At 34.2% G+C, this 25,813-nt stretch overlaps 1 protein-coding gene across 5 annotated transcripts in view; it reads right to left on the bottom strand.

Moving 5' to 3' along the window:
• The window catches only part of Tcf12 (transcription factor 12), a 356,155-nt gene that overhangs the window by 173,082 nt on the left and 157,260 nt on the right, over window positions 1-25,813 (bottom strand). For all 5 annotated transcript variants that reach the window (XM_026384772.2, XM_026384774.2, XM_026384775.2 and 2 more), the window contains one exon: window positions 16,463-16,565. In XM_026384772.2, the coding sequence (XP_026240557.2) occupies window positions 16,463-16,565 (103 nt within the window). The remainder of the gene's footprint in view (window positions 1-16,462; window positions 16,566-25,813) is intronic.

Below are 25,813 nucleotides of genomic sequence, written 5' to 3'. Positions count from 1 at the left end.
GCTTGTTTTTGTTGAGGTTCTGAAACAGAACTGAGTCAAAAAAAAGTTTAATGTAGTAATGTAAATATCTGACTTATTTTCCAGGAGATATAAACAAAGTACTATGACTAAGCAGAAGAAAGTAGTTCCTATTTAGGATTACCAGGGGAGCATCATGATGAATATATACTATGTAAATGATAGATCAATGATGCTGTGTTTGGCTGAAGTGGAAGGAAGAAAAGAAAATATGTTTTTCATTTGTGCACAAAAAATAAAAGTATAAAACAAGGAACTTAAAATTTTACTAGTTTACAATTATGCTTGACTACAAAGACTCACTAATAGTATATGGTGTCTAATATGTAGAAGATATTTTCAAAACCTATGAAAGTATACATTAAATAAAAGCTCCTCATTAACAGCAAATTCATGATGAATCCATTATAGTACATAATAAAACACATAAATGAGTTATTCTGATAAAGCAGTCAATAGATATACAACATGTTTCCCAAGAAGAGAAAATATGCTAGCTTTGAAAATCTGAAGAATTTCTTTTTAAGTGTACCTTAGAGAAAGAATAAAATATTTTCAGATAAAAATCATGTGCATACAAAAATACGCAAATTCAAGTTTTGGCTAGTGAAAGAAGTATTAAAAAATGTTTCTCGAAAGCCAACAACTCTGAGGTCATACAGGATGCTTTTGCAATGATTAGGCAAGAGAAGACAAATTGGAAATGAAATGCAAAATACAACAGATTCAAAAATCTGAGAATACACTGTCACCTTGGCTGTCTACCTGGTAAGGCTGTTGAGGTAGAATGATTAGTGACTTGATCCACATAGGTTGGTTTCAAGAATTAACATACATATGTACAATATAACAACAGAACTGAAAATCTATAATAAAAATCTTCACAGACAAGAAATTTAGAGGGTTTTGGTAGCTGCACTGCAAATTAAGGTAAACATCTGAAGCTTGATCAAATTGGCCAGATTATCAGAATATAATTTCAAAAGAATGGTAAAGAAACAAAGAAAGATGTTTTGAATAAAAAGCACACACCACAGATCCCAAGTACCCATTAAAGAGAAGAGAGGCCCTTCATCTGTACAGTTTCTAGTTCAATCACATCCAAAGACTCAAGAGACAGTCAGTGATTCTTTAACACGGGTTAACAGGAATAGGAGTTAATTTGCTCAGACAAAATTCTTTCCTAATGAATCACTGCCCTTCAATTTGCTCTTTTATTTAACATTTACAAAGGTTGTTATTGACGTTTGCTGTATGTCACTGCCAGGGGACCAAGCTGTGTCTGTGCTTAGAAAGAACACAATGGAGACAAGGCGGAGTTATAATCAACATTGAAGCTTGCCTTCCTCATATGCCAAATATATCCTGGCCAAGCAACCTCATCCTAAACACTGCACAGCCAATTAAATTGATCATTGTACTGAATACAAGATAAGCCTTCTGCACTTCAAGAATTGATAGCACAAAGATAACAGACAAGAATGAGTCAATAAAATTAACAATAAAATTTTATTTAATATCCAATTTGTCTGTGAACAGATGACTTAAATATAATCTCTTTACAAAATAAAAACCATTTAAAATCTGCAAGCTTTCCTATGTCTGTTATTCATAAAACCATTTTATGAATTATACAATTGTTTAAATAACAGTTTTCATAAGAAGAATGATAAGATTCTAACTAAAACAAAATGACCTTCACCCAAAGTTAAGGAAAATGTTAGTACAAATTTTAATTTATTAGTAACAGAACATGTTTGAGTACTAACAATGTGGTAGGTATTATGTTAAATTTGATGCATAGTTTGTACCTTTTAATTCTCAAAACAATCCTGTAACATACATATAATTATCATGAAAACATTACAGTACACTTAATCACTGCCTATATTTTTTCACTGGCTAAAAGTACCTTGGGATAGTTGCCAACTGCAACCACTTCCCTTACTAATAAGCTCCTGATGGAGCAGTAAGTGAAAAAAATCATGTATGGTCATGTGCTCATATGTCAAAGAGCAATAAATAATAAATTATTACTGAAATAAACATGCTTTCAAAAACATATCACAAAAATAAAATTAGTTACTAGGCCAAAAAAAAAATGTCCTCAAAATTTAATCTACCAACAAAAGTCATTACCACAGAGCCAAAGACTCTGGGACCACAGCCAGATTTCACCTCTAAATTTACTTTCAGAGGTAGTTCTGTATGTTCTGATTGACAGGATGCTAAACTACAGTACTCTTTTTTTGAAAAGTTAAGGGACAGCCACTCAAGAAATGCCATTTTATTTACTAAGTGTCACTACATTTCAGGCATACACTAAAAGATATAGACACTAAATGAAATAACAAAGAGACCTACCCTCAAGTAATTTATACTTCAACAGAAAAAGAATGTACACAACTCTCTAAATAAGAGGTGATAATAAGATATGCTACTCGTTTTTTAAAATACAAAAGCAACAGTGTTTTTGTCCTCTATAATAAGTCAGATGTCAAATGTGAGGTGATGTATGATGGATAAATAAAAGGCCAATGTCATCAGGCAAATGCAAAAACCTGAAAGTACACGATAGTTTTGAAAACAGGGGGGTCACTAGGTCTCAGGTGGGGTGTAAAGTACTTCATAGAGGTAAGGGGAAAAAAAGGAGGAAGAGTTTAAAGGAGGAGGAGGAGGAGCTTGAGGATACACAGTCGCAGCAACAGTGGCTTCAGGCAGAAAATGAAGATCTTTAAGTTCCAGGCTGAGCATCAAGGACTTTATTCTCTGGACAATTACACTCGGAGATCTGATAGCTTTATGCCATGAAAAAGTGAAATTCATAACTGAAAATGGATTCAATATGAATACTGTGCTTTACATTAAATGAGTTTACATGTATTTTTCCCTATTCAAATCAAAAGCACTGTACTCCTACAGCTAAGCCTGGAACATACATTCCAGATGTTATATTTTTATACACATTATAAGCCTATTAAGTACAAAGTTTGAATCCTTACTAATTGTATTGAAGATAACATTTTTATCACCGTATTTCGCACACTCTTAAACACAGTGTTTAGCATATAGAAAGCTTTCAATAAAATATGAAGAGAGAGATGGTATATTTAAACTCTCACAGGAAATAATTATTAGATTTTGTGTGATAGGAAACCAATCTCACAAAAATGAATTGCCTGCCCACTGGTGTGCCACAGAAAATCAAGGCCACCTAGACCTGACTGAAAGGATGGAACCTTAACTGCTAACACTCAGAATGCAGTAATCTAAGCTGCCCAGTAGCAGCTTCTTCATCTGAACAGCTGTGGAGATCAAGTTGCAGCTTGGCCAAGTACAATGATTCATGGTTAGCAAGACAGCTGAGGGCATTCCAAGTGGTAGTGTTCACTTCTCCAAGCTATCTGCCAAAGGAGCCTCCAAATTTTACCACAGAGCTAACCCAGGGCCTGTCACTGAAAAAGCTACCTGAGGTATGGGTACCTTTACACTACAGTGTCAGATCACTGCAAAGTCAGATCACCTGAAAATTCAACTGAGGTCAGGTCAGAGGACTAAGGTGACACCAAGAACATTCCCAGACCTAGGGCTTCCTACTCATATCTGGAGTCTAGAGCCAGCTGTTAGAAGGTTGGTTTGTTTGTTTTTAAAACTAAACTTAAAAAAAAAAAAATCCGGAATATTTCTCATTCCCACTTTCCTAAGATTTGAGGAAGGGTAGTGGATTTCCTTTCCTTCTAAATCACATTATGGATAATAAAAACTATTACTCTAAAAATATTCCTGTGTCCGGAGTTTTTTGTTTTCTCTGGTATCTAAAGGGAAGTGGGGGGAACTGGCCATTTGTTCATAGGACACTTTGGGGTAATGCTTTTCTCTTGGCCCTCTCTTACTTAGAAGTGTTATTCTTTCCAAGATACACAAACCAAACCTATTTATTCCTCTACTCCACAAAGGCAAACTATGAACTTATCAAGATACGCTGAACCAGATCTCTCTATTCCTCATCATGTCCTCTTCCTTCAACATGAACACACCAAATACTGGAGTCTATATTACCTCTATCGCTTAGGTCCTAGGGAGGAAACGAACTGCCATTACCTTCAGTGAATCTTAAAATTTCTCTTTTATGTCTGCAACAAATCCCTAGGAAAAGCTGTATGCACTACTATGTTTTCATAAAGTTTGGCCTGAAACTCAATAGGATTTGGTTACTCCATGCCTCTGTCACCATGAAATAAAATATTCAACCCAAAATCAATTCAACCCTAGCCATTTCTTCTGTAGGTAAACTCTATCTTAACAACAAACAAATAAAGCTAGAGTGGATCAGAGTCAGCCAGAAACGGGAGATCATTTTTTAAAAAATCACTCTATTACAAGAATCCGTAAATGGGACTAACACCAGACAATGCATCTGGGACAGGATCTAAATAAATATCCTGGTTTTTACTCAGTAAAATCCTACATTTCTGTTCACTGACCCATTTTAGCTTAGTAAACTATACAACTGCTGTTTGATGTTAGCAGATGTAATGCCAAAGCAAGTACAACAAAGATAATTGGTATAATTCTCACTTCTTTGGGAGTAAAGAACTCTCTTGTTTTATTTTTGTGGTGCTAGCGAGATGAGCCTGGGATCATCTACCACTGATCTATACCCCCATCTCTCCACCCCCTTTTTAATGACAGGGTCTTGCTAAGTTACTGAGGCTGGCATCAGATTTGAGATCCCCTGCCTCAGACTCTCCAGTTGCTGAATTACAGGCATGCACCACCACACTGGACTTGATTCTCCTATTAACACAACACACTTTTTTCCACCTTGGTACATTAATATTAATGAGAATACTCTGAACTTGAAACCTTTTTTTTTTCATTTCTTACATACATGACAATAGTGGAATGCATTACAATCATAATTATCCATTCACAACACCATTTTCATAACTCTGTATATAAAGTATGTTCACTCCAAATCATGCCATTATACATGAGCTCTATTATTATTATTATTATTATTATTATTATTATTATTATATATTTTTTGCATTATGAACTTGAATCTTCTAAGGGCTTCAAATCTTCTTAACATCAATTGTTTTTCTCATTTGTACAATGAAGTAAACCAAGATCCTTTTTAGCTCTCAACATTGAATGCAGCCATCTAGGCCCAGCCCCAAAATTTATAAAGACCAACTAAGTCTCTTATGGGGTTCTGTGGAATGGGACAAGAAGCAGCAGCCTACATTCTATGCTTGGCTTTTTTTTTTTTTTTTTTGGTGGACACAAAAGACTCAGTTTCCCCAATTAAAAACAAATTTTCAACCAAATTCAAATGTTATAGTCACTGAGGAAATAAGTAAGGAGCACTATGAAAAGATGACTTAAATTTCTCATGTAGGGCTGAATCTGTTTAGATTTTGTATTAAAAATGAAAATGTGATACATGAGTTAAAACCCATGAACACAATTACATACATACGCTTGCAACAAATTCTTAGGAAGAGCTATATCCACTAGTGTGCTTTCATCATTTTTTTGTCCTGAAACTCACTGGGACTTGGCTACTCTATGCCTCTATTCATGGTGAGATAACACAATCCACTAAGAGGGCAACCAGGAGTCAACTCACTCCTCACCAGTTCTGCAACAGGCAAACTCCATCTTAAAATCACACTTACTACTCTAATTTATTCTGTTAGTGTTTTCAAAGCAAAAGTGTGGTCCTTTTCCCTAACTATGGTACATTTAAAATGCTTTAAAACATGATTCTTTAAAGTAAGAAAATTTTAATAATATGCTAAAGAAAAATATTCACTTCTTTTTAAACCTAGACTGATCATGTTAATTAAATCCTTCCTACTGTGTGCTTTATTAACTCTTAAAACTGTTCTCTTTCAAGGCAATCTATTATAACACTAATCAGATATATTATATGTTGTTATGCTATCATGAGAACCCATGCTGAGAAAGCTGTATTTGTACAATTTACTGGTAATTTAAGATTAATTTTCACTTTTTCCAAATATCATAACTTGTTATCCTAAGACCAGTGATCTACACACATTCTGATTAGAAATATTAATTCTATTTGTATCTTAAATTTAAAAATATTTTCTCCATCATGTGTTACTTGGTAGCCATTCTGTATTCTTTAAAATTAACTTTCTATATACTACCACATTACATGTTCATTTTCAATGAATAGGAAAACTTAACGGCTGACTTAAGTACAATTGTGATTTATGGTAACATACAAATGATTTAAGTAAGAACAACTAATAACATTACATCAACCCATAACTTTAAACAAACATTCCTAGGCTTCGGGTTTAAGTTAACTAGTTACAATAACAAATTAAAAACATCTAATGTCAGGACAAAAGAAATAGAAACTAATAGTCTAACAGAAAAGCACAAAAAAACTACAGAGAATTATATAATCAGTCTTTAAATACCACAGACATTAATAAGTTACCCTGTTTACAATATTAGTAAACATTACTGTGCACACTTACAACTAATTGTCCTACTGGAAATTATATATTTATATATATAAAGCGCGCGCACGCGCGCGCACACACACACGCACACACACACACACACACACACACACACATTTTAAAGCCAGATGTCCCATTCCTTTCCTAAAATAGTATGTTAGTAGCTTTACAAAAGCTGACATCTTAGCCCCTCCAGCTTTTCCCTGCTGACCCCACACACAGCAGCACAGCTATAAATGCCCTGAGAAAGAGGACCCACTGGGGAAAATTGTATTCTGCTCAGCTCTGCATGCATCAGTGGACTTTGCAGCAGATAAATATACCCCACAGCCAGATTCACTGACACAATGAAGCAAAATGGGAAATTTGAGATGTAGGTTCTTGATTTTAAACCTCTTTTTAAGCAAGAGGTGATTTGTTTTTATTTCAGATTTCACATATACAAAAAATTCTCCCCAAAGGACTCATCTGTATTAATCACTTGAAAAATATCTCTGAAAATCTTAAATTTGTAATGCACCAGTTTGTTATAATTTAACTTTTTAGAGATGTTTTAGCAAAAACATTTTGAGGAGGAAGTAAGAGAGTTCCCATATACTCTCCACCTATCTACCTACCTACTTAGTACCTACACGCAGACATAGCCTCCTATCAACTTCCCATACAAAAGTGATATATATTTTACAACTAATGAACCTATACTGACACAATGTTAATATCTGAAGTTCATAGTTTACATTAGGGTCCACTTAAGTATTGGTTTAGACAGATATGTAAGACAGATCTCCACCATTAAAATGTACAGAATAGTTTCAGTGTACTAAAAATCCAGTGCTGTACTTATTCATCCTCCTTTTCCCTTCAGCACTGGCTACCACTGATTTTTTTCACTGATAGTTTTTCCTTTTCCAGAATGCCATATAGTTGGAATTATATACTATATAGCCTTTTCAGATTAGCTTTTTTCACACAATAATCCACAAGATTCATCCATGTCTTTTTATGGCTTGACAGCTCATTTCTTTTTAGCACTGAATGATATTTCATTGCCCAAATGTTCCATGGTTTGCTATTTATCCATTCACCTACTGAAGGACATCTTGGTTGCTTCCATATTTGGTAATTATAAACAAAGTTGCTAAGGCTGGGTAAAGCACTTGCCTCACATGTGTGAGGCACTGGGTTCAATCCTCAGCACCACATTAAAAAAATAAAATAAAATAAAGATACTGTGTGTTCATCTACAGCTAAAAAATATATATATAAAAATAAATAAAGCTGCTTTAAACACCTGTTTGCAGATTACCATGTGGATATAAATTTTCAACTTCTTTGAAAAAAATACCATGGAACAAAAGTGCTGAGTTGTACGGTAAGAGTGTATTTAGTTTTATAGGGATTTGTCAAACTGTCTTAAAAAGTGGTTCTATTATTTTGCAGTAAAATGAACAAATAAGAGATCCTATTGTTTCACATTCTTGTCAGAATTAGGTGTTGTCAGTATTCTGGATTTGGCCTTTCTTTTTTTTTTTTTAAATATTTATTTCTTTTCTAGTTATTAGCGGACACAACATCTTTGTTTGTACATGGTGCTGAGGATCGAACCCGGGCCGCACGCATGCCAGGCGAGCGCACTACTGCTTGAGCCACATCCCCAGCCCAAGGATTTGGCCTTTCTAACAGGTGTTTAGAGATAGTTCACTGTCTTTATTTTGCAATTCTCTAATGGCATATTATGTTGAATATCTACTCATAGGCTTATTTACCATCTATACATCTTGGGTGAAGTGTCCAGGTTTTTTGCCCATTATTAATCAGCTGCTAGTTTTCTCATTGGCATTTTAATAGTTCTTCATACATTTTGGACAAAAGTCCTTTATCAGACATGTCTCTTGCAAAGACATGTGACTTATTTTTCTCACTCTTTCAAGTAATTTTTAAGTGTGATTTATACATGCTCGCAGAACAAAAAACACAAGGGTACAAAATAAGCTTCTTTCCCCTTCTGCCTTCTAGGAATTCCCTTCCTAGAAGGAAATCATTGTTAATTTCTTGAATATTCTTTGAGAGATATTCTACCCAAATGCAAATGAAGCTATGTATAATTTTTCAAGTAAACTTTTTACAGGGGAATGATTTTAAATTTAGAGGAAAGTTTCCAAGTTAGTAGAGTTCCCATATACTTTTCAACCAGTTTCCCATTGCATTTTATATAATCAGACAATATTTGTCAAAACTAAGAAATTAACATTAGAATGTTATTGTTAACTAAACTCAAGACTTTATTAGAATTAAACTGTTTTTCCCACTAGTGTTAATTTTTTTGTTCCAACATTCAATCCCTGATCTTGTTGCATTTTGATATATTTGATTTCTAAAACATATCAGAATAAGCTTTATATGCTTCTCTGTTCTCATCCTTTTTTACTTAACCTTTCTCAGGTCTTTCTATCAATAACATAATATGACTCTGGTCGTTATGTAACATACAATGTAGAGAAGATTACTGACCCTAACCAGCCCTCTAATTTATACCAGGATTGGCTTCAAACAGAAACAATTTTTAAAATTATGTAAGTACTCATTTAATAACATTGATTTTGCTTTCTGGAACAGAAACCCTAAAATATTTGCTATCTAGCTCACTGTAAAAGTTTTACTCAGGGACCAGAGTAAAAAATGTATGTAAGAGTTATTAATAAAATTTATAATTAACCTCTAAATAAATTGATTTAATTTGTTGTGAAGTGGCCTTGTACTATACTTCCTTTTGCCTTACAATTCTCCAGAGCTATTCTCAAAGTGAAAAACAAGTATATAATAGAAGAATGACTGTAGAACCACCAAACCATACCACATGGTAATAATACCTCAAAACACATTTTCCAAGAGGAAAGAATTATGTAAAAACTCAATAAACAGGGCTGGGGATGTGGCTCAAGCGTTAGCGCGCTCGCCTGGCATGCGCGCAGCAATGGGTTCGATCCTCAGCACCACATTAAAAAAAATAAAGATGTTGTGTCCACCAAAACTGAAAAATAAATATTAAAAAATTCTCTCTCTCTCCCCTCTCTTAAAAAAACTCAATAGGGCTGGGGATGTGGCTCAAGCGGTAGCGCGCTCGCCTGGTATGCGTGCGACCCGGGTTCGATCCTCAGCACCACATACCAACAAAGATGTTGTGTCCGCCGAGAACTAAAAAATAAAAATATTAAAAAAAAAAAAAAAAAAAAAAAAAAAACTCAATAAACAGATATAATACATATGCAAATGCATGTGTCTGTGTTTGTAGGTATCAAAAAGTCCTAAATACAGATAAAATAGCAAGTTATAAAAACCTAAAACCATATAAAAATGCCACTAACCAACAAAATATATAGTGGAAGTCACACAAAAAAAGTGGTCTCTGAGAAGTAAAGACTGAATTTTGTATGCAAAAATAAATAAGTTGAGATGTGATGGAGATTACAAAAAATGGTAGATTAACACTCCAAATAACTGCTTCACTTAAAATGTAAGGCCTATTAAAAAGCAAAACAACAAACAAACAAACAAACAAAACCCAGAAATAAAGGATCAAAATGCAATGAATATTTTCCAACATTAATACTTTTATAATTTAAACCTAAGCAATTCAATGTGTTTTCAAAAATTCACTATTATTTCGTCGCTAATTAAAACTTACATAAATACTGTGACTACCAATCAAGCTAATACTAACGCTTACTTTGAAAAAGGTTCCAGCATTTTCAGAATATAGGGAGTACCATCAGCCCCCCTCCTACTGCATCCACTCCTTTTGACAACCATATTATTTCTCAACACTCTCGAATAAAGAACCATTCAGATGACTTCTAAGGCCCATTCCAGTTTGAACATTATTAGTTATGTAAGCAATTATTTTTCAGAAAACCTTTATTCAATGATGCAGGCTTCATCATTACAACTATAAGCAGTGAAACTTAAATTTTTTCACATAGAAGGTGTGACCTGATAATGCTCCTATAGGAGCATTTTTAATTCTGAATTAAAATAGTGTCCCAAATACCATGGTGGTATTCTCAAATTCTAGCATTTAACTAAATTATAAAGGCTAGAAAAGTTCCTTAAGATCTTGTTTTCTGATAATCAAGGAGCCACAGAGCCTGTCATCTACCCCATTACAGACAACTTTTAACAGCCTCAGTTAAGAGTTTATGTTCACCTGGATAGAATTACAAACAAAGGAAAGATTCAGGGAAGAAGAACCTATCAGTTATATTCCCCTAGATCATTAGAAAACTGTAAAGACTAATAAGTACTCTTCTCATGGACTATCCAATAAATTAAAGAATAAAGGTAGTCCTTCATAATTTAGTCTATACAGTTACTAGTTTGAAGGTTCCAAAATTAAGGTAACATTGTTACTTCATGAAAATATTCATTAGACCATAAAAACAAAGGTGAAATATTCCCCACAGGTAGTATGGCTGTCTCAAGCCAGAGTTTGTGGAACTGTAGGTCAAACTCTTGCTAAATGTCCCATAATACATAGCAAATACAAAAGATATATTTAAAGTGAATATCATGAAAAAGACTCAAGATTTCATGACATCCATGAAAATGATGTAATTAGTTACAAAGTCATTTGATAGATTACGATCTGAGTCAGTTAAATAACTGAGGAAAAAATAAAGATTCAAAGGTGAAGTAATGGACATATACAGTACTGTACAATTTTCTGGGGAAAAGAAAATCACTGGTGGGGTGAAGCTCAGTGGTATTTGCTATGTAAGATCCTGGGTTTAATCCCTAGTCCTAGACGAAAAACAAAACAAACCCTCCCAAAGTTAATGATAAGTAGTCTGTTAATATCATGACCTGGTAGATATTATATAATAACATAATTTATATTAATATTGTTATTTTCTTATTTTAGTTTTATTTTCAAATAAAACATTTCCCTGGTATTTTCTAACATCTTGGTTACTCTTTTAAGAAATTCAATCCAGGACTAATAACCCCCAGATGGAAGGGATCTACATCTATACAAGGGTGCTCTAGAAAACAAGGCATCAGTCCTAGTTTGCACTTTCCCAGATCAGGTCATCTCCGGCTCACAGGAATGACTTAGGAAAGAATGAACCTCAAAGAATTGGAGGTACAGCTCAGTAGTACAGCATCTGTATAGCACATGCGAGGCCCTGGGTTCCTCTCCAGCACTAAAAAATGAAGGAAGAAAGGCAGGGAAAGAAGGTAGAGGGGGAAGGGAAAATAAATGAAAAAAGAGAAAGGATATCAAAAGTTAGAGTCTGTCTTTCAGAGTATAGAGGCTGGGTAGGGTTATGACAAAAAGATAACACCAGTAAGAGTATTATACATAAAATGCATAATGTCCCTGAAAGAAAACGTTCCATGGGACTAAGAAATAAGGTATCATGTACAGGCAGAAAAGATAATTTGGAGCAATTTGGAAAGACTGAAATTAAGAATCTAAAAGGAGTATGATAGAGACCAGAACATCATCTATCCTTCTTCATTTTTCAAATTCCCTTTGCTTGGTCCAATTTGTTTCTCTATATTTATAGTTCATTTTTTCAATAGCCACTTATCAAGTGAAAAAAGGATTTATTTACTTTTTTGGTGTGGTCCTAGAGATTGAACATGGTTGGGAGAGAAGTCTACCATGGTTATCTATTTTCATTATCTCATCTAACAAAGGAATTTCATGTATATCAAAGTTAGACATCTTTAAAGGTAGAATTTTACTGTGTTTTGACATTCTAAAAATGGTAATTTTAATTTTTTTGTAATTTTGGGAGACTTCTAGATTTATCATAAATAATAGTTCAGGCAGTATCTAATATGTAAGGTTTTTTCTTGAAATTTGTTTGTTTGAAATACTCAACACACAGGAAAAAAATATATAGGAATATATACTGAATACACAGAAAAATATATGAGATAAATGGATTTAAATTCCCAGAAAAGTCCACAAAAACCTATTTAACCTACAATTAAATGGAAATAAAACAGTAGTTTTGTTACCAGAGGGGCCCTTTAATTCCTGAGGTAGAGAATGGAACTGAGCAAAGACATTCCAGCAGCAATGTGTAGGGATAGCTGGTTTGTTTATAAGTCAAATTTCTGTAAGTAGAGATTTACTGATTAGAAACCATCTATTAAATTAACTAAAATACCTATCTAAAGTTAGTTATAAAAACATACATAGCAAACACACACACAGCAATTCCAAAGTACTGTCATTTTATCATTTATTTATTTATTTGTTTTGTCCTTCATATGACCAAGAATATTTTCCAGTAGTGTGTGCCATGGAAAACTAGTTTCCTAGAAGCTAATGATCCTTTTTACAAAAGACTTTTATGTAGCATATGAAATTGGAATGCATCGGACTACTAAAAGCAAAGTTAAATAGCTTTTTCTTTTTGCAGTCTTTTTACATACAATTTGTACTTCTAAGGGGGGACAACTGACATAAAATATATAATAATGTCAAAAGTTATTTCATTATATGAACTTTTTTGATGGTCATCTTTCAAAACCATTGTCTTCATAATTATGATTAAGGAAAATGCTGAGCTAGTAAAAAACTTAGAAATGAATTATATAACAGAATTTGCTCCTATGTTCAATTAATGAGTTGGTCCTATCATCACCACAAACATAATTGATTACCAACACATAAAGCAAAACAAGTTTTAAAGAAATTAATAAGGGGATCAAAAGTGTAGAAATGGGCAAAAGCTAGAAGAGGGTAGAAAAAGAACAGGCTATTTGGTGATAATTCTGTAGTTCACTTTTATGGTCAAGGTTTTTGCACAAAGTTTTAATATAACACAGAGCTGTTTGATGCTAAGAACAGACTTATTTCACTAAAAAGATAAGCCATACCATATTGACAAATCAATAGGATAATTCTGGAATTCATAAAAAGAAACACTAACTAATCCAGCATAGTAATTTTTGACTTTCAATAAAACACTTCAAATATCTAAATGAATATAGAAATGTACTTTCTGTGGCAAACTGTTCATTACTGAATCATTATCAACCCCTGTTAGACAAAATTTCTCATTTTTGTAATGCATAAAATCATTAAAGTGTTTGAAAGCTCCATCATGAAAGACAATGGCACTTTATAATCCACTATTTCTTCAGGCAAATGTGCTTATGGCTGAACTTAATACGCAAAAAATAACAACATTTGCTAGATGTATGATCCCACACATACACTTAATAGTTTTTTCACATGATGACAGCAGTGATAAAATGTGTTACTGCTTTACTATTAGCTTTAAGTGTTTCTGAGCATTCATCATTCACCACACCACCCCCAAGTGTTACCTGTTGTGACAATTAGGAATCAGCAGTTCAAACGCTTCTAATAGTGCCAGACACATATCATGGAAGCTTTAATAATTCAGGTTTTCAGTCTGAAACTCCCTTGAACTATCAAACAGCTAGAAAAGTGAACCTATTTATTTAAACCCTGTCTAGTACTGTAAGCACATATGTTTGGGAATCCAACAGTTCAATTACTTTGGTTCACATCAAGTTAGATTGCCTGTTGCTGTACAGAGCTGCACTTGCCATTTAAGAGACATTCATTTCCAAAAGCAAGCTACTTACTACCATGCAGAATGCTTACAGTAAGTCATTCTATTGAAGTACTCATTTAATCATTTTTCTTGAAAATAAAGGAAATGAGCATGGTAAACCAAGACCTTTCCAAGTATCAGATAAACCCTTTTGAATATATCTGCTTAATCATTTCAGGGTTACTTCTCCCTTTTTAATATGTAAATAAATCCTTTCAAAGTAGGTAGTTAAAACTTACAACCAAAATCTATGGTCTGATTTTGATAGTTAAATCTATTTGATCAACTAAACAAGGTAATTCCAATAATTATTTGAAAACTGAAGAAAGAAACAGGCACATGTTCATAATTGTTCCAAATGAGAAAATGTTACCTCAAACTGAATTACAGATACACTTTTTACAGTATTACAGTCAAGAGCTGCTTATAACAAAAGACTGGCATGCATAATACCTCCCGAAGTATATTTAATTCCTACATTTGTCCCTCACAATTTTAATAGTCACCTTAGCTCTCAGTTTTCTGGTGATGCAATTCTATTGGGTCTAAGAGTCATCTCTGTGAGCAACAAATAAAGGTAAGAACATAAATAGAAAAGAGGCAATTTCTTATTTTTCACAATGCAGAGTGATAGCCTCAATAAGAAAGCTTAGTTTAATGCTAATTTACAAAAACATTGATTTTAACTTGCCCTACTATACTTAATATAAATTTAATACTACTTGGGGTCAAGTTAAAATGCAAAAGGAATTTATTTGGAGGGTCTAGTCTATTTTACTTTGATGGCAAACTCAGTAAGTTTTTTTAAAAAAACTGTTTTCCATAACCAAATAATTATTTTGTTTTAAATTTAACTTTGAGTTTTACCTGGAATAATATATTTAATGCCATGATTTTCATTTGTGCTTATGTTGAAACAAACTGTGATTTTAAATCCAAGTTTTATTGCTGACTAGATTTTTTTTTACTCTTGTGTCACACTCAATGATTCTGGTTTTAAACTGTCAACTGCCTTAGGCAAATACACACTAGAACATCAGACTTTGTCTTCTAAACACTACAGAGGATAGAAGAAAGAAACAAAGACTGTTCAGAGCAAAACCATTTAGAAAGAATCTGCAGACCACCAGGATTTTGGATTTGGGTAATCCACTTAGATTAGCACGACTGTGTCTCAAAAGGACAATTCTAAGATCACAATATAGGTCATGTCCTTAAGAAACAGAATAAGTAATGAAATCAATGTCAATTACACAATCCTTCCATATTTACATGACACCAATGACAATCAGTAAAACAGATTAAATAAAGCCTTTGTAATGTGCTCAGCCGCAGCACTAGCAAAAAGAAAAATAACACCATGAAACACACAGACTCTTTTGAATCAAGTTTTGAAAAAAGGTCAAATTACTGCTTATTTAAAAAGAAGGAGGAGCTGGGGTTGTGGCTCAATGTGAGGTAGCACCACATTAAAAAAATGAATGAATGAATGAAATAATAAAATAAATAAATAATATCATATATATATTTGTATATATGATATATAGTATTCATATTCATCTATATATATGAGTATATATATATAGATGAATATTTATATATATACATAAACTGGGAAAAAAACCAAAACTTGGGCTTATTTCAGACCAAATGACAATAAACTTTCATCTGAGAAAGGCGGGGAGGGGGTGGGGGGGATGTTCTGCAAGCAGCAGGGAGAGAGGAAGAATGAAAACCATAAAGGTTTTGCCAAAACATAAATATCAGGTTTAAGTGATAGGTCTTACTCTGCAAAGTACATTTCACTTTTGCAGACCAAACCTTTAAGCATCCTCAACATGAATTAAAGTGCTTAACACAATCTCCACAATAACTAAACATACCATTAGCTTTTAATCAAACAGTGCCTAAAGAAATATTGTCAAATATGAGTAAAATCTGCCTAAAAATCACTGTTCTGTCATATTTTTAATTACCACATACATACAACTATTAAGACAAACAGTAAATTACAAGCACCCCTGAAATAATGCTTACCACCTGCCCCAGAAAACGGAAAATATGCAATGCTTTGAGGTAACACAGACAATGTCAAAAGTGAGTTAAAATACTGTTATTTTCTTTTTGATACCAATAACAAGAGTGCATTATCTATAAGAAGATTCCAAATTTCTGGATGCTGTTCTTCAAGCTGAACCTAAACAGGAAAGCCCTAGAAGCCTCTAGAAACTCAGAAAATTTGTTCGGGATACTTACGTGTCCTTCTTGAACAAGGGAATTAAAAATTTCTCTGACCACAGGGACTTTGAGAATACTTGCAGAGAATCACCAACTTACCCATCAGATTTGAGTTCATGAAAGGTGTTGGGGACAAGCCTTCATGGGCCCCTAATCGACTGTCATTCAAGTGATCACTGTAATGAGGGCTGTCTGTAAAACCCTAGGGGGGGAAAAAGACCAGAGTATTAAAGAGATTATTTGGTAGTACTAACTGAGCATAAAGACACTCACCTAATTAATACACAGACTTACAAATAGTTATTCCTAACCAAGATCCTCATTTATCATTTAAAAGCAGAATAGCATAGTATTTCTTTTACTCCTCCTCTTAAGGTTTAAAGTAAAAAAAAAAAAAATTATTGATTGATCTTAAAGAAAAGTTAAGTTTCTGAAAACAAAACACCATAAACCCAATGTTTTTAATCAGTGCTTCTGACAAGAGAGAGGAGCTATCAAAATTCTATAAACTATTACTAAAATTATCTTTATGATCTCATTACATTCAAAAGGAGAGTTCTATGGATCATTCAATTCTTATAAATTAGAAAAATGATTATCACTATTCTTTCTCTGCTCTTGCACCTTATGAACAAAGGATTGGGCAATTAGTGTTATCTAAAATACTAAAAATAACCACAATCAGTATATTGGGAATAAATTCTTTCCTAAATGGCAAACAATTATTTAACAAGAAAGGTCTGTTTATATTTCTTCTACTATTTGCATAACAAGTAGAAACTCAACTAAGTAAAAAAGAACAGTTGATAAATATAACCAACTTAAATGCTTAAGTTTGAAAAAAGAAATTGCAAACACCATGAAGACAATAAAGCTAATGCTATCATTTCACACAGCTATTACTAAATTTCTCTTTATAGCTTACCAGATTTTCTAAAAGCAAAACACGGGCAAGATAAAGTTTACAAAATCCCTATTAATGAAAAACTCCTGCTTCTCAGACTCTTATACAAAGTATAGTATCACCTCCAAAATCATACTGATTCTAAACAAGTATTTGAATAACAGTTAATTGAAAATGCAGATGATACCTATCCCTTTGCCAATTTAAAACCACATAGTAAAGATCAAAAAAAAAAAAACAACAACAACAACAACAAAAAAAAAAAACTTAGAAGAGGCCCAAGTAAGGGAGAAAATTGCTCTGCCTCACAGAAACCAGAAACCACCCAGAATCCCCTGGGACTATAAAATCAGTCACTGAACATTTATCATTATCCAAACCGCAGGCTAACATTCAAGAAGACATTAATGGGGTTGAAACAGGCCTCACTATCTTTGTAAGCATGTTCACAGTTCAACCAAAGGGCTAGGAACCAAGAGCTAAATAACTATCAAATCATTACAACTGCTTATAGATGTATGTCACAACTCCTTCTGCCATGCAGTTTTAAAACTATTCTTCTGAGGGTGCTAACTCCCAAATGAATCTCTGTTTCATTTCTATCTTCTTTAGAATCACTGATAACACATGTGACAAACATAAGAAGTATGTGGGTAAGATTTACAACTTGGTAATGACCACAAGGGTGCCCTCAAAAACCACAACCCTAGTCCCAAATGGGACAGCCAAAAGCAGCAGAAGCTGTATACAAAATAGGATGGTTTCCAGAAAGACCACTCCATGAAGTTTATTTTTATTCTTAAAATGAACTTGCAAATATCTGGATATTGTCTCTGATACCCATTCCTACTGCCATTTTTAGCCACAAGATCAAAATAATGCATCAAAATCTATAAAACACTTACTGAAATAATGCTTATTATCATAAACAATATTACCCTAGAAAAATGCTAACTGCAATGTGTTTGTACATCAACTAATTGTTCACAGTACATTTGAAAGCCAAAGGTTAATTAAATGATTATGTTCTCAGCATTCCTCAATTTTACTTCTCTTCATTCTAGTATAGTAAAAGAGCTTTCTTTTCCTTTCACAACTATAAAAACACTGAAGTTGACTTACAATTATTTCCTAAAGCACCTGCAAACAAGTAATCTGTTTTAAAATACATATTTATGATCTGTCAAATTATTGTACAAGGTTTATTAACTTTATAGATTATCATTTAACATGGCTGACTTTCTGTCCCCAGACCAAAGAATACAATAAATATTTAACTTTCAACCATACAAAAATATAGTAAATACTGTCCTTTATTCACACATAACCACATAATCCAGGAAATAGAACAGAATTTACTACAATATTATTTCCCACCAATCAACTGCTTGACAATTCCACATATAAAATCTTGGACTGGCATGGTACATCACAGAGTAGCAGTCAAAAGTATGAGCTTTCTTTCCTTTACATGTAAGATATGAATATGAGCCCTCAATAACTGTCATTTTATTTATTATATGCAAATACTATTTTTAAAAAAAAATTTTTTAATTGTAGCTGGACAAAATACATTTATTTATTTATTTGTTCTTTTTTTATTTATGTGGTACTGAGGATCGAACCCATCGCCTCACATGTGCTAAGCGAGCACTTTACCTCTGAGTCACAACCCCAGACCATATATGCATATACTATTAATCCATATATTAAAAAATAAGGCATAATTGCCAGATTTAAAATAAATATTAATAGAAATTTAAACAGTACCCCCTCACATATTTAGAGGCTCATCTTAATAAATACATTTTCCTTTAAAATCTATTGCCTAAGAAGCAAGAAAGAAATAGTTCTTCATCTACAAATGCAAACTGCTACTGGAGAAGGGAACAAAGAGACAGGACTCAGAAATGCCTGTCATAGTGTTAGACCAAAATCTCACTTCAAAGTCTATTTGAGATTACTCACTATCCATATTCTACAAAGTAGTTGTGATCCTACCTTGAATATAACTTTTAGTGAGCCAAGATGAATACTTAGAAATAATTTACAAAGATTACCATAGGCCACATTTTTACTGTCAGTTCTAGAAAGATCCATAAATATCTATTAGCTTGTTAATGAATCATCCAGGTGGATGATACCTAGAGCAGTGCTTTGCAAACTTGAAGAATCCTACCCCACAACACAGACTTTGTTAAAATGCATGTTAAGATGCATAAGGTTGGAGATGGGGCCTGAGATGCATTTCTAAAGGGTAAGTTGATACTGCTAGTTCATGGATAACATTTCTAATAGCAAGAACTTAAGAAAGTATGGAAATAAAGATCTCTTTCAAATATGGAAGAGAAATGCTATGGTTTGGATATGAAGTATCCTCCAAAATCTCCTCTGTTAACGCAGGAATGTTCAGAGGTGAAATGATTGGACTGTGAGAGCTGTAACCTATTCAGTTCATTCTACCTTGAATGAACTAAATGGTAATTGTAGACAGGTGGAGCGAGGCTAGTATATCTGCTTTCTGGCACCATAAGCTGAACAGTTTTCTGCCATGATATTCTGCCTCACCTCAGGAACAGAGGAATGCTGTCAGCCTACACTTCCCCATTGAAACTGTGAGCCCAAATAACACTTCTGTCTTCTAAGTTGTTCTCCTTGGGTATTTTGGTCACAGCCGTGGAAGCCTGACCATGTGATTCAGAAGCCTTTGGAGCTGGTTTGTGAGAGATGTTTGCGAAAGTATGAAGATGCAGGCTGGAGAAGCCTTCGAATTTTTTTTAAGTAGACCTTATAAAACATCAAAATGCAGATAGTAGAGCTGGGGTTGTAGCTCAGTGGTAGAGCACTTGCCTCGCAAGCATGAGGACAATCCTCAGCACCACATAAAAATAAATAAATAAAATTACTGTGTCCATTTACAAGTTAAAAAAATTTTTTTAAATGAAGATGGTAAAGACTGCTCATGAGGTTTCAGAGGAAATATGATTTTACTGTGAATTGGACTAGAGGCCATTCATGTTACATTCTAGCAAAAAACTTGTCTATGTTTTGTACACTTTCTTAGATTGTGTGATGCTGAATTTTAAAATGATACACTCATTATTCTGATAGAGAAAAATTTAAGGCTGCATAGCATTCCGTCAGTGGCATGGATTTTGCAGGTAGTTTTTAGCCAGGCTTATTGTGAGAAAAAGGAGCAGAAAACAGAGCTGAAGGATTTTTAAAATAATATTATTGTATTATTTATTTATTTAATATGGTGCTGAGGCTCAAATCCAGTGCTCACACATGCTAGGCAAGCACTCTATCACTGAGCTACAGCCCCAGCCCTGAACTGAAAAATTTTTAATTTTTTATTTGTCCTAATTAATTATTCTAGACAGTAGAGTACATTTTGACACATCATATATAAATGAAGTATAACTTCTCGTTCTGCTGTTTGTACATAATGTAGAGTCATATAATCCTACACGCACATAGGATAATAATGTCCTATTTAATCTATTAACATTCCTACCCCATACCCTCTCCCCTTCCTTCACTCTTCTCTGTCTAATCCACAGTATATCAGAGAAAACATTTGTCCTTAAATGATTATTTCATTTAGCATGATATTCTCCATTCTCCAGTTCCATCCATTTACTAGCAAATGCCATAATTTCATTCTTCTTTAAGCCTGAGAAATATTCCATCGGGCATATATGCCACAATTTCTTTACCTACTCATCTGTGGAAGGGGACCTAGTTTGTTCCCATAGTTTAGTTTTTGTGAATTAAGCTGCCATATACATCGATTGGCTCTATTGCCACAGTACGCTGATTTTAAATCCTTTGGGATTATGTTGAAAAGTGGGATAACAGGGTCAAATGGTGGTTCCATTTCAAGTTTTTCTGAGGAATCTCCATATTGCTTTCCATAGAATTTGCACCAATTTATTTTATTTGGTATTTTGTAGAAGTAAAACATATGATCTTTTCCCTTCTGTCTGAGATGAGGTCTCACTAAATTGCCCAGGAAGGCCTTGAATTTCTGGGTTCAAGTATTCTCCCACCTCAGGATTTCCTGGGCTGGGATTACAGGCATATGGCCATTATTCCTGGGTTAATTTGGAAGAGGTGAGTTTACTGTATAATGAGCCCATGAAGGGCTTAACCAATGACCCACATCCCCAACCCTTTTCATTTTTTATTTTGAAACAGGGTCTTGCTAAGTTGCACAGGCCCTCACTAAACTGCTGAGGCTGGTCTTGAATTTGTGAACCTTCTACCTCAGGTTCCTGAGTCACTGGGATTACAGGCATTTTACACTGTCCAGCCGGGGTTATGTTTTTAAACACCTCATTTTTAAAAAATTATTTCACCCAGCCCATAAAAAAGTGTAACCAGCATTTAAAAAAAAAATTTATATGAAAAAAATTGTCTAAATTCTATTTTAGAATATTCTAATACTTTTCAATATTGGAAAGGGAAGGGAAAAAAGACTTTTTCAATAAAGATATACTTTCCCAGAAAAGCTTTCCCTGATCCTAACCTGACCAAATCAGGTGAGCTCATTCTATGCTCCCTAGGCAGTAAGCATTTTCATCACACTCCTGTTCACACTTCTTAAAATTGCATATTTAATTATCCGCTTAAATTATGCCACAATTATCTGTTATAATTGTATAGTACAGCGTAGTACAAATGTGGAATTTTTTGGAGCCAGACTGGCAGATCTGAACTCCACCTTTGCTACATACTAGCTGTTTGACTTGGAGCAAATTAATCTTTCTTGCCTATGTTTCCTTGTTTGTATAATAGGGATAATAATAATATTACCCTAGCCTTACAGGAGGTTGCAAAAGGATTAAATGAGTTAATATATGTTGCACTTAAGTTCCCAGAACATAGAAAACACATAATAAATGCTAGCCATTATCATTCCAGCTACAGATTATTATATCTTACAATTCTAAGTGGGCAGGGACCATGTCTGGTTTCTCTTTTTTCACAACTGAATTATCAGAACAATGTCTGGCACATACATGGCAAATGCTCAATAAATGACAGAGGGAGGGAGTTTTCAACTGTTAAATCTTTAAAATGCTGCAGAGCTTAAGACTCTATAAATGTTCAATCTGTTTCCTAACAGAACAGTAGTAACCATCAGAAAGAAAGCTTATCAGGTACTAACATACCTAACTGGTTTGAACAAGTAAAAGGGACTTTTGGTTATTCCAAGAGCCAAAGGATTTCACATTAAGTTATGAAACTGAATCACCTTTAAGGGCAAAAACCAATAAAATTTGCCAAAAGCCACAGCAAGCTCCAGAGGATGCCTGAATCTCAAAGTGAGAAAAAAATGTAAATAAAATAAAAATAAATGAAGTTCAAAAGAAAAGTATCCTTATTATAGTTATGTACTTATCACTAAGATAAATCACCAAAATAAACATCTAAACATATAAGGCTATGTTTTTTTTTTTTTTAAACAAAAGCTTAAAGGTTGTATGGTTTAGATAAGTTTCCCTCAAAGGGTTGGTCCCAGCTTGTGACACTATTAGGAGGTGGTGGAATCTTTAGGAGGTGGGGCCTATTAGGAGGAAATGAGATCACTGCGATGTGCCCTTGAAAGGGACACTGGGACCATGAATGCTCCTCTTCCTCTCTCTCTGCTTCCTGGCTGCTATGAAGTAAGCAGCTTCCTCCCCGACACCTGTACTGCCTTTACACAGGCCCAAAAGTAACAGGGCTGGCAGACCACAGACTGAAACCTCCAAAACTGGGAGCCCAAATAAACCTTACAGTAGATCAGATATTTTGTTACAGACAGACAGACTGTCTTACTCAGTTAACATTGCTCTGGAAAAGAGAAGTGCACTGACTTGATAACAGTTATCTGAGATCTATGCCAAATCACTCTCAGCACTACCACAAGTGACAAGCACGCTAATGGGTACCTAGTAGGTGATTAAGAAAAAGTATTAAACTAAGGAAGATTAAAAATGAACAATGCTACAGTTAATGAGTCAGTTCTACATCTGAAAAAGCCACTTAGTAATCAGTATTTTAAGTTTCTATTATCCTTTAACTGATCAGGTGCTAATATGTAATGAACCACCTTAACAGGGAAAATGACATTTTTTATTGTATGTGTTTTTATTACAGCTGAACACTTCACAGTTGCAGTTTTGATATAAATTAATTTTAGTATGATTAAATAGGAAAATCTATTCAGAAAATACAATATACATGAATTTATGGTACTTGTCCAAATATTGCCAGTATACAAATTATTTTTGTGATCCACTTCCAAAAACACTTTAATGGCAACAACAGCACAGAACTTTGGTGTATAATTAAGTGCTTAAATCTCCAATAAGGTGATGAAAAATCCCGTCAGGTCCCCCCCCACTCCTGCCCCTGCCCCATGAAAAAGAAATAGTTTCACAGAATTACTTTAACCCTGAACTGAAGAGAAAGTCTTGAATTGGCATGAGGAGAAGGAGAATCAATAACTTTTAGAAATAGAAAGGATACTAAGATACATGAAATACTGGTGTGGAAGATTATGAAGAACTTTTGAACATGAGATACCAAATGATCACCCCAAATGTTCACTCTGTTGAGTCTTAAGTTCAATCCACCCATGCTCACAAATTTATCTAAGTAAATGCTAATAACATCCAGTAAAAGAAATCAGAGTTGATGCTTTCTTCTCTGGCCTGTAGCTTCGTGGTATTTAGTATAACAGATTTTATCTGTTTGAAGTCATTCTATATGTTGAAAAATCAAAAACAACTCTAATAGCCCTCATAGAAAAAAGGACACTTAAATAGGATGTGCAAAACACACACAGAGACACACACACACACACATATTGAATCCAACTGTTACATGATGTGATTTTAAAAAACTAAGAAATCATGTAGTTCATACTTACTTTGCCTACTGTATAGATGATAAAAGACTAGAAAAAGTTAAATATCTTGCCTATGATCTGTAAGTAAAGGATTAGCAAAGATGGGGTTAAGAGAGATGCCATATACCAAATACCAATTATCAATTCACAGGGGATTATAACTAACAAAGTAGCAAGTGTAGCAAGACAGATCTCATTTCACCTAACCTCAAGGTAACCTAATCAAGACTACAAGATAAACTCTGAATAACAACTGTGACTAAGAAACTCTCTTAATATAACATAGTATACTGGTGCAGAATATTAACTATCACGTGCTTTTAAAGTTCTTGTTGAATTCTCTGAACAAATCTCTTTTTTGGTGTTTCTAAGAGACTTATTTTCAGCAAACATTTTCCATAGTGTATATGTCCACCTTCTACATTGTTCAATTCTTTATTATATTTATACTTAAACAAATCTTAAAAGCAGAGAATGTCTTTGGGATTAAATTACAATCCTGCTTATAGATTTTGAAAGTTAATTTCAGCAAGTCAAACCTACAAGTCCTAACACAAGGTGCATGAAAAGTGTAGAATATCTTTCTACTGCAAGTACCTAAGGAAATAAAATGCTTCATTAAAAATTATTAACCAAAAAAACATTATTAACCCAGACTGGCCCAGATCTGCTCACAGCAGGCTGCTCGGGATCCAGGCTCACAGTAGGCCCGGGTCCATTCTGCCACCAGCAGACGCCCTTGAGAACTCAACCCCCTTCACAGGACTGCCCTTTCCAATCAGCAGACAAGTGCGGAAGCTCAGACCTGGATCAGATAAGACCGAGGTCCAGAGAAGACCCCAGTTCGCTCCCCCACAACCTTGGGGCCAAAGACTAACCCACTTCCATCTTGGGACACTGCAGTCATCGCAATAGCCTTCCCCACACAGTAGCCCCTACCTTTTTGACAACAGACAGGGCTTAGAAGCAGCTGCATCTCAGAGTAGACATCCCAAAGAGAGTGTAACCTCCCCACCCACCAGTCCCATCTCTGTAAGATACTGAATCAATCTTGGGGCACTTCCATTATCATCTCCAGTTACATAGGCAACTGCAGTCACCACCTTTAGTTGCAGTAGCATATATTGAGGGACACCAGCAGGGTTTGGAAATCCAACATCAAGGTGAGGTACAGACAATCTGCACGTGTACTACAAGAATATAGGGTAGAAACTGTAATACTTCAGATCCACACTACAAGAAAGGAAGACACATAGACAACATGAAAAAACAAAGGGGGAAAGTGCCCCGAACAAACCAGGACACTACAATAACAGAACGTACGGACAGCGAAATTGATGAAATGTCAGAGGAGTTCCGAAGGTTCATAATTAAAATGATCTGTGAATTAAAGAATTACCTAAATAAGCAAACACAAGCAAAAATTTAATCATTCCAACAAGAGAGCAAATATAGATAGCAAAGGACTACTTCAAGAAAGAGAGACTCTGAAAAAAAAAAATCAGAAATCCTTGAAATGAAGGATCCAATAAACCAAATAAAAAGCTCAAGGGAAAGTGTAACCAATAGACTAGATCACTTGGAAGAAAGAACATCAGATAATGAAGACAAAGTATACAATCTGGAAAAGTTGATCACATAGTGA

This window comes from Urocitellus parryii, chromosome 6 (assembly GCF_045843805.1).
Source record: "Urocitellus parryii isolate mUroPar1 chromosome 6, mUroPar1.hap1, whole genome shotgun sequence".
Classification (NCBI taxonomy): domain Eukaryota; kingdom Metazoa; phylum Chordata; class Mammalia; order Rodentia; family Sciuridae; genus Urocitellus; species Urocitellus parryii.
This window is presented reverse-complemented; position numbering and strand designations above follow the sequence as displayed.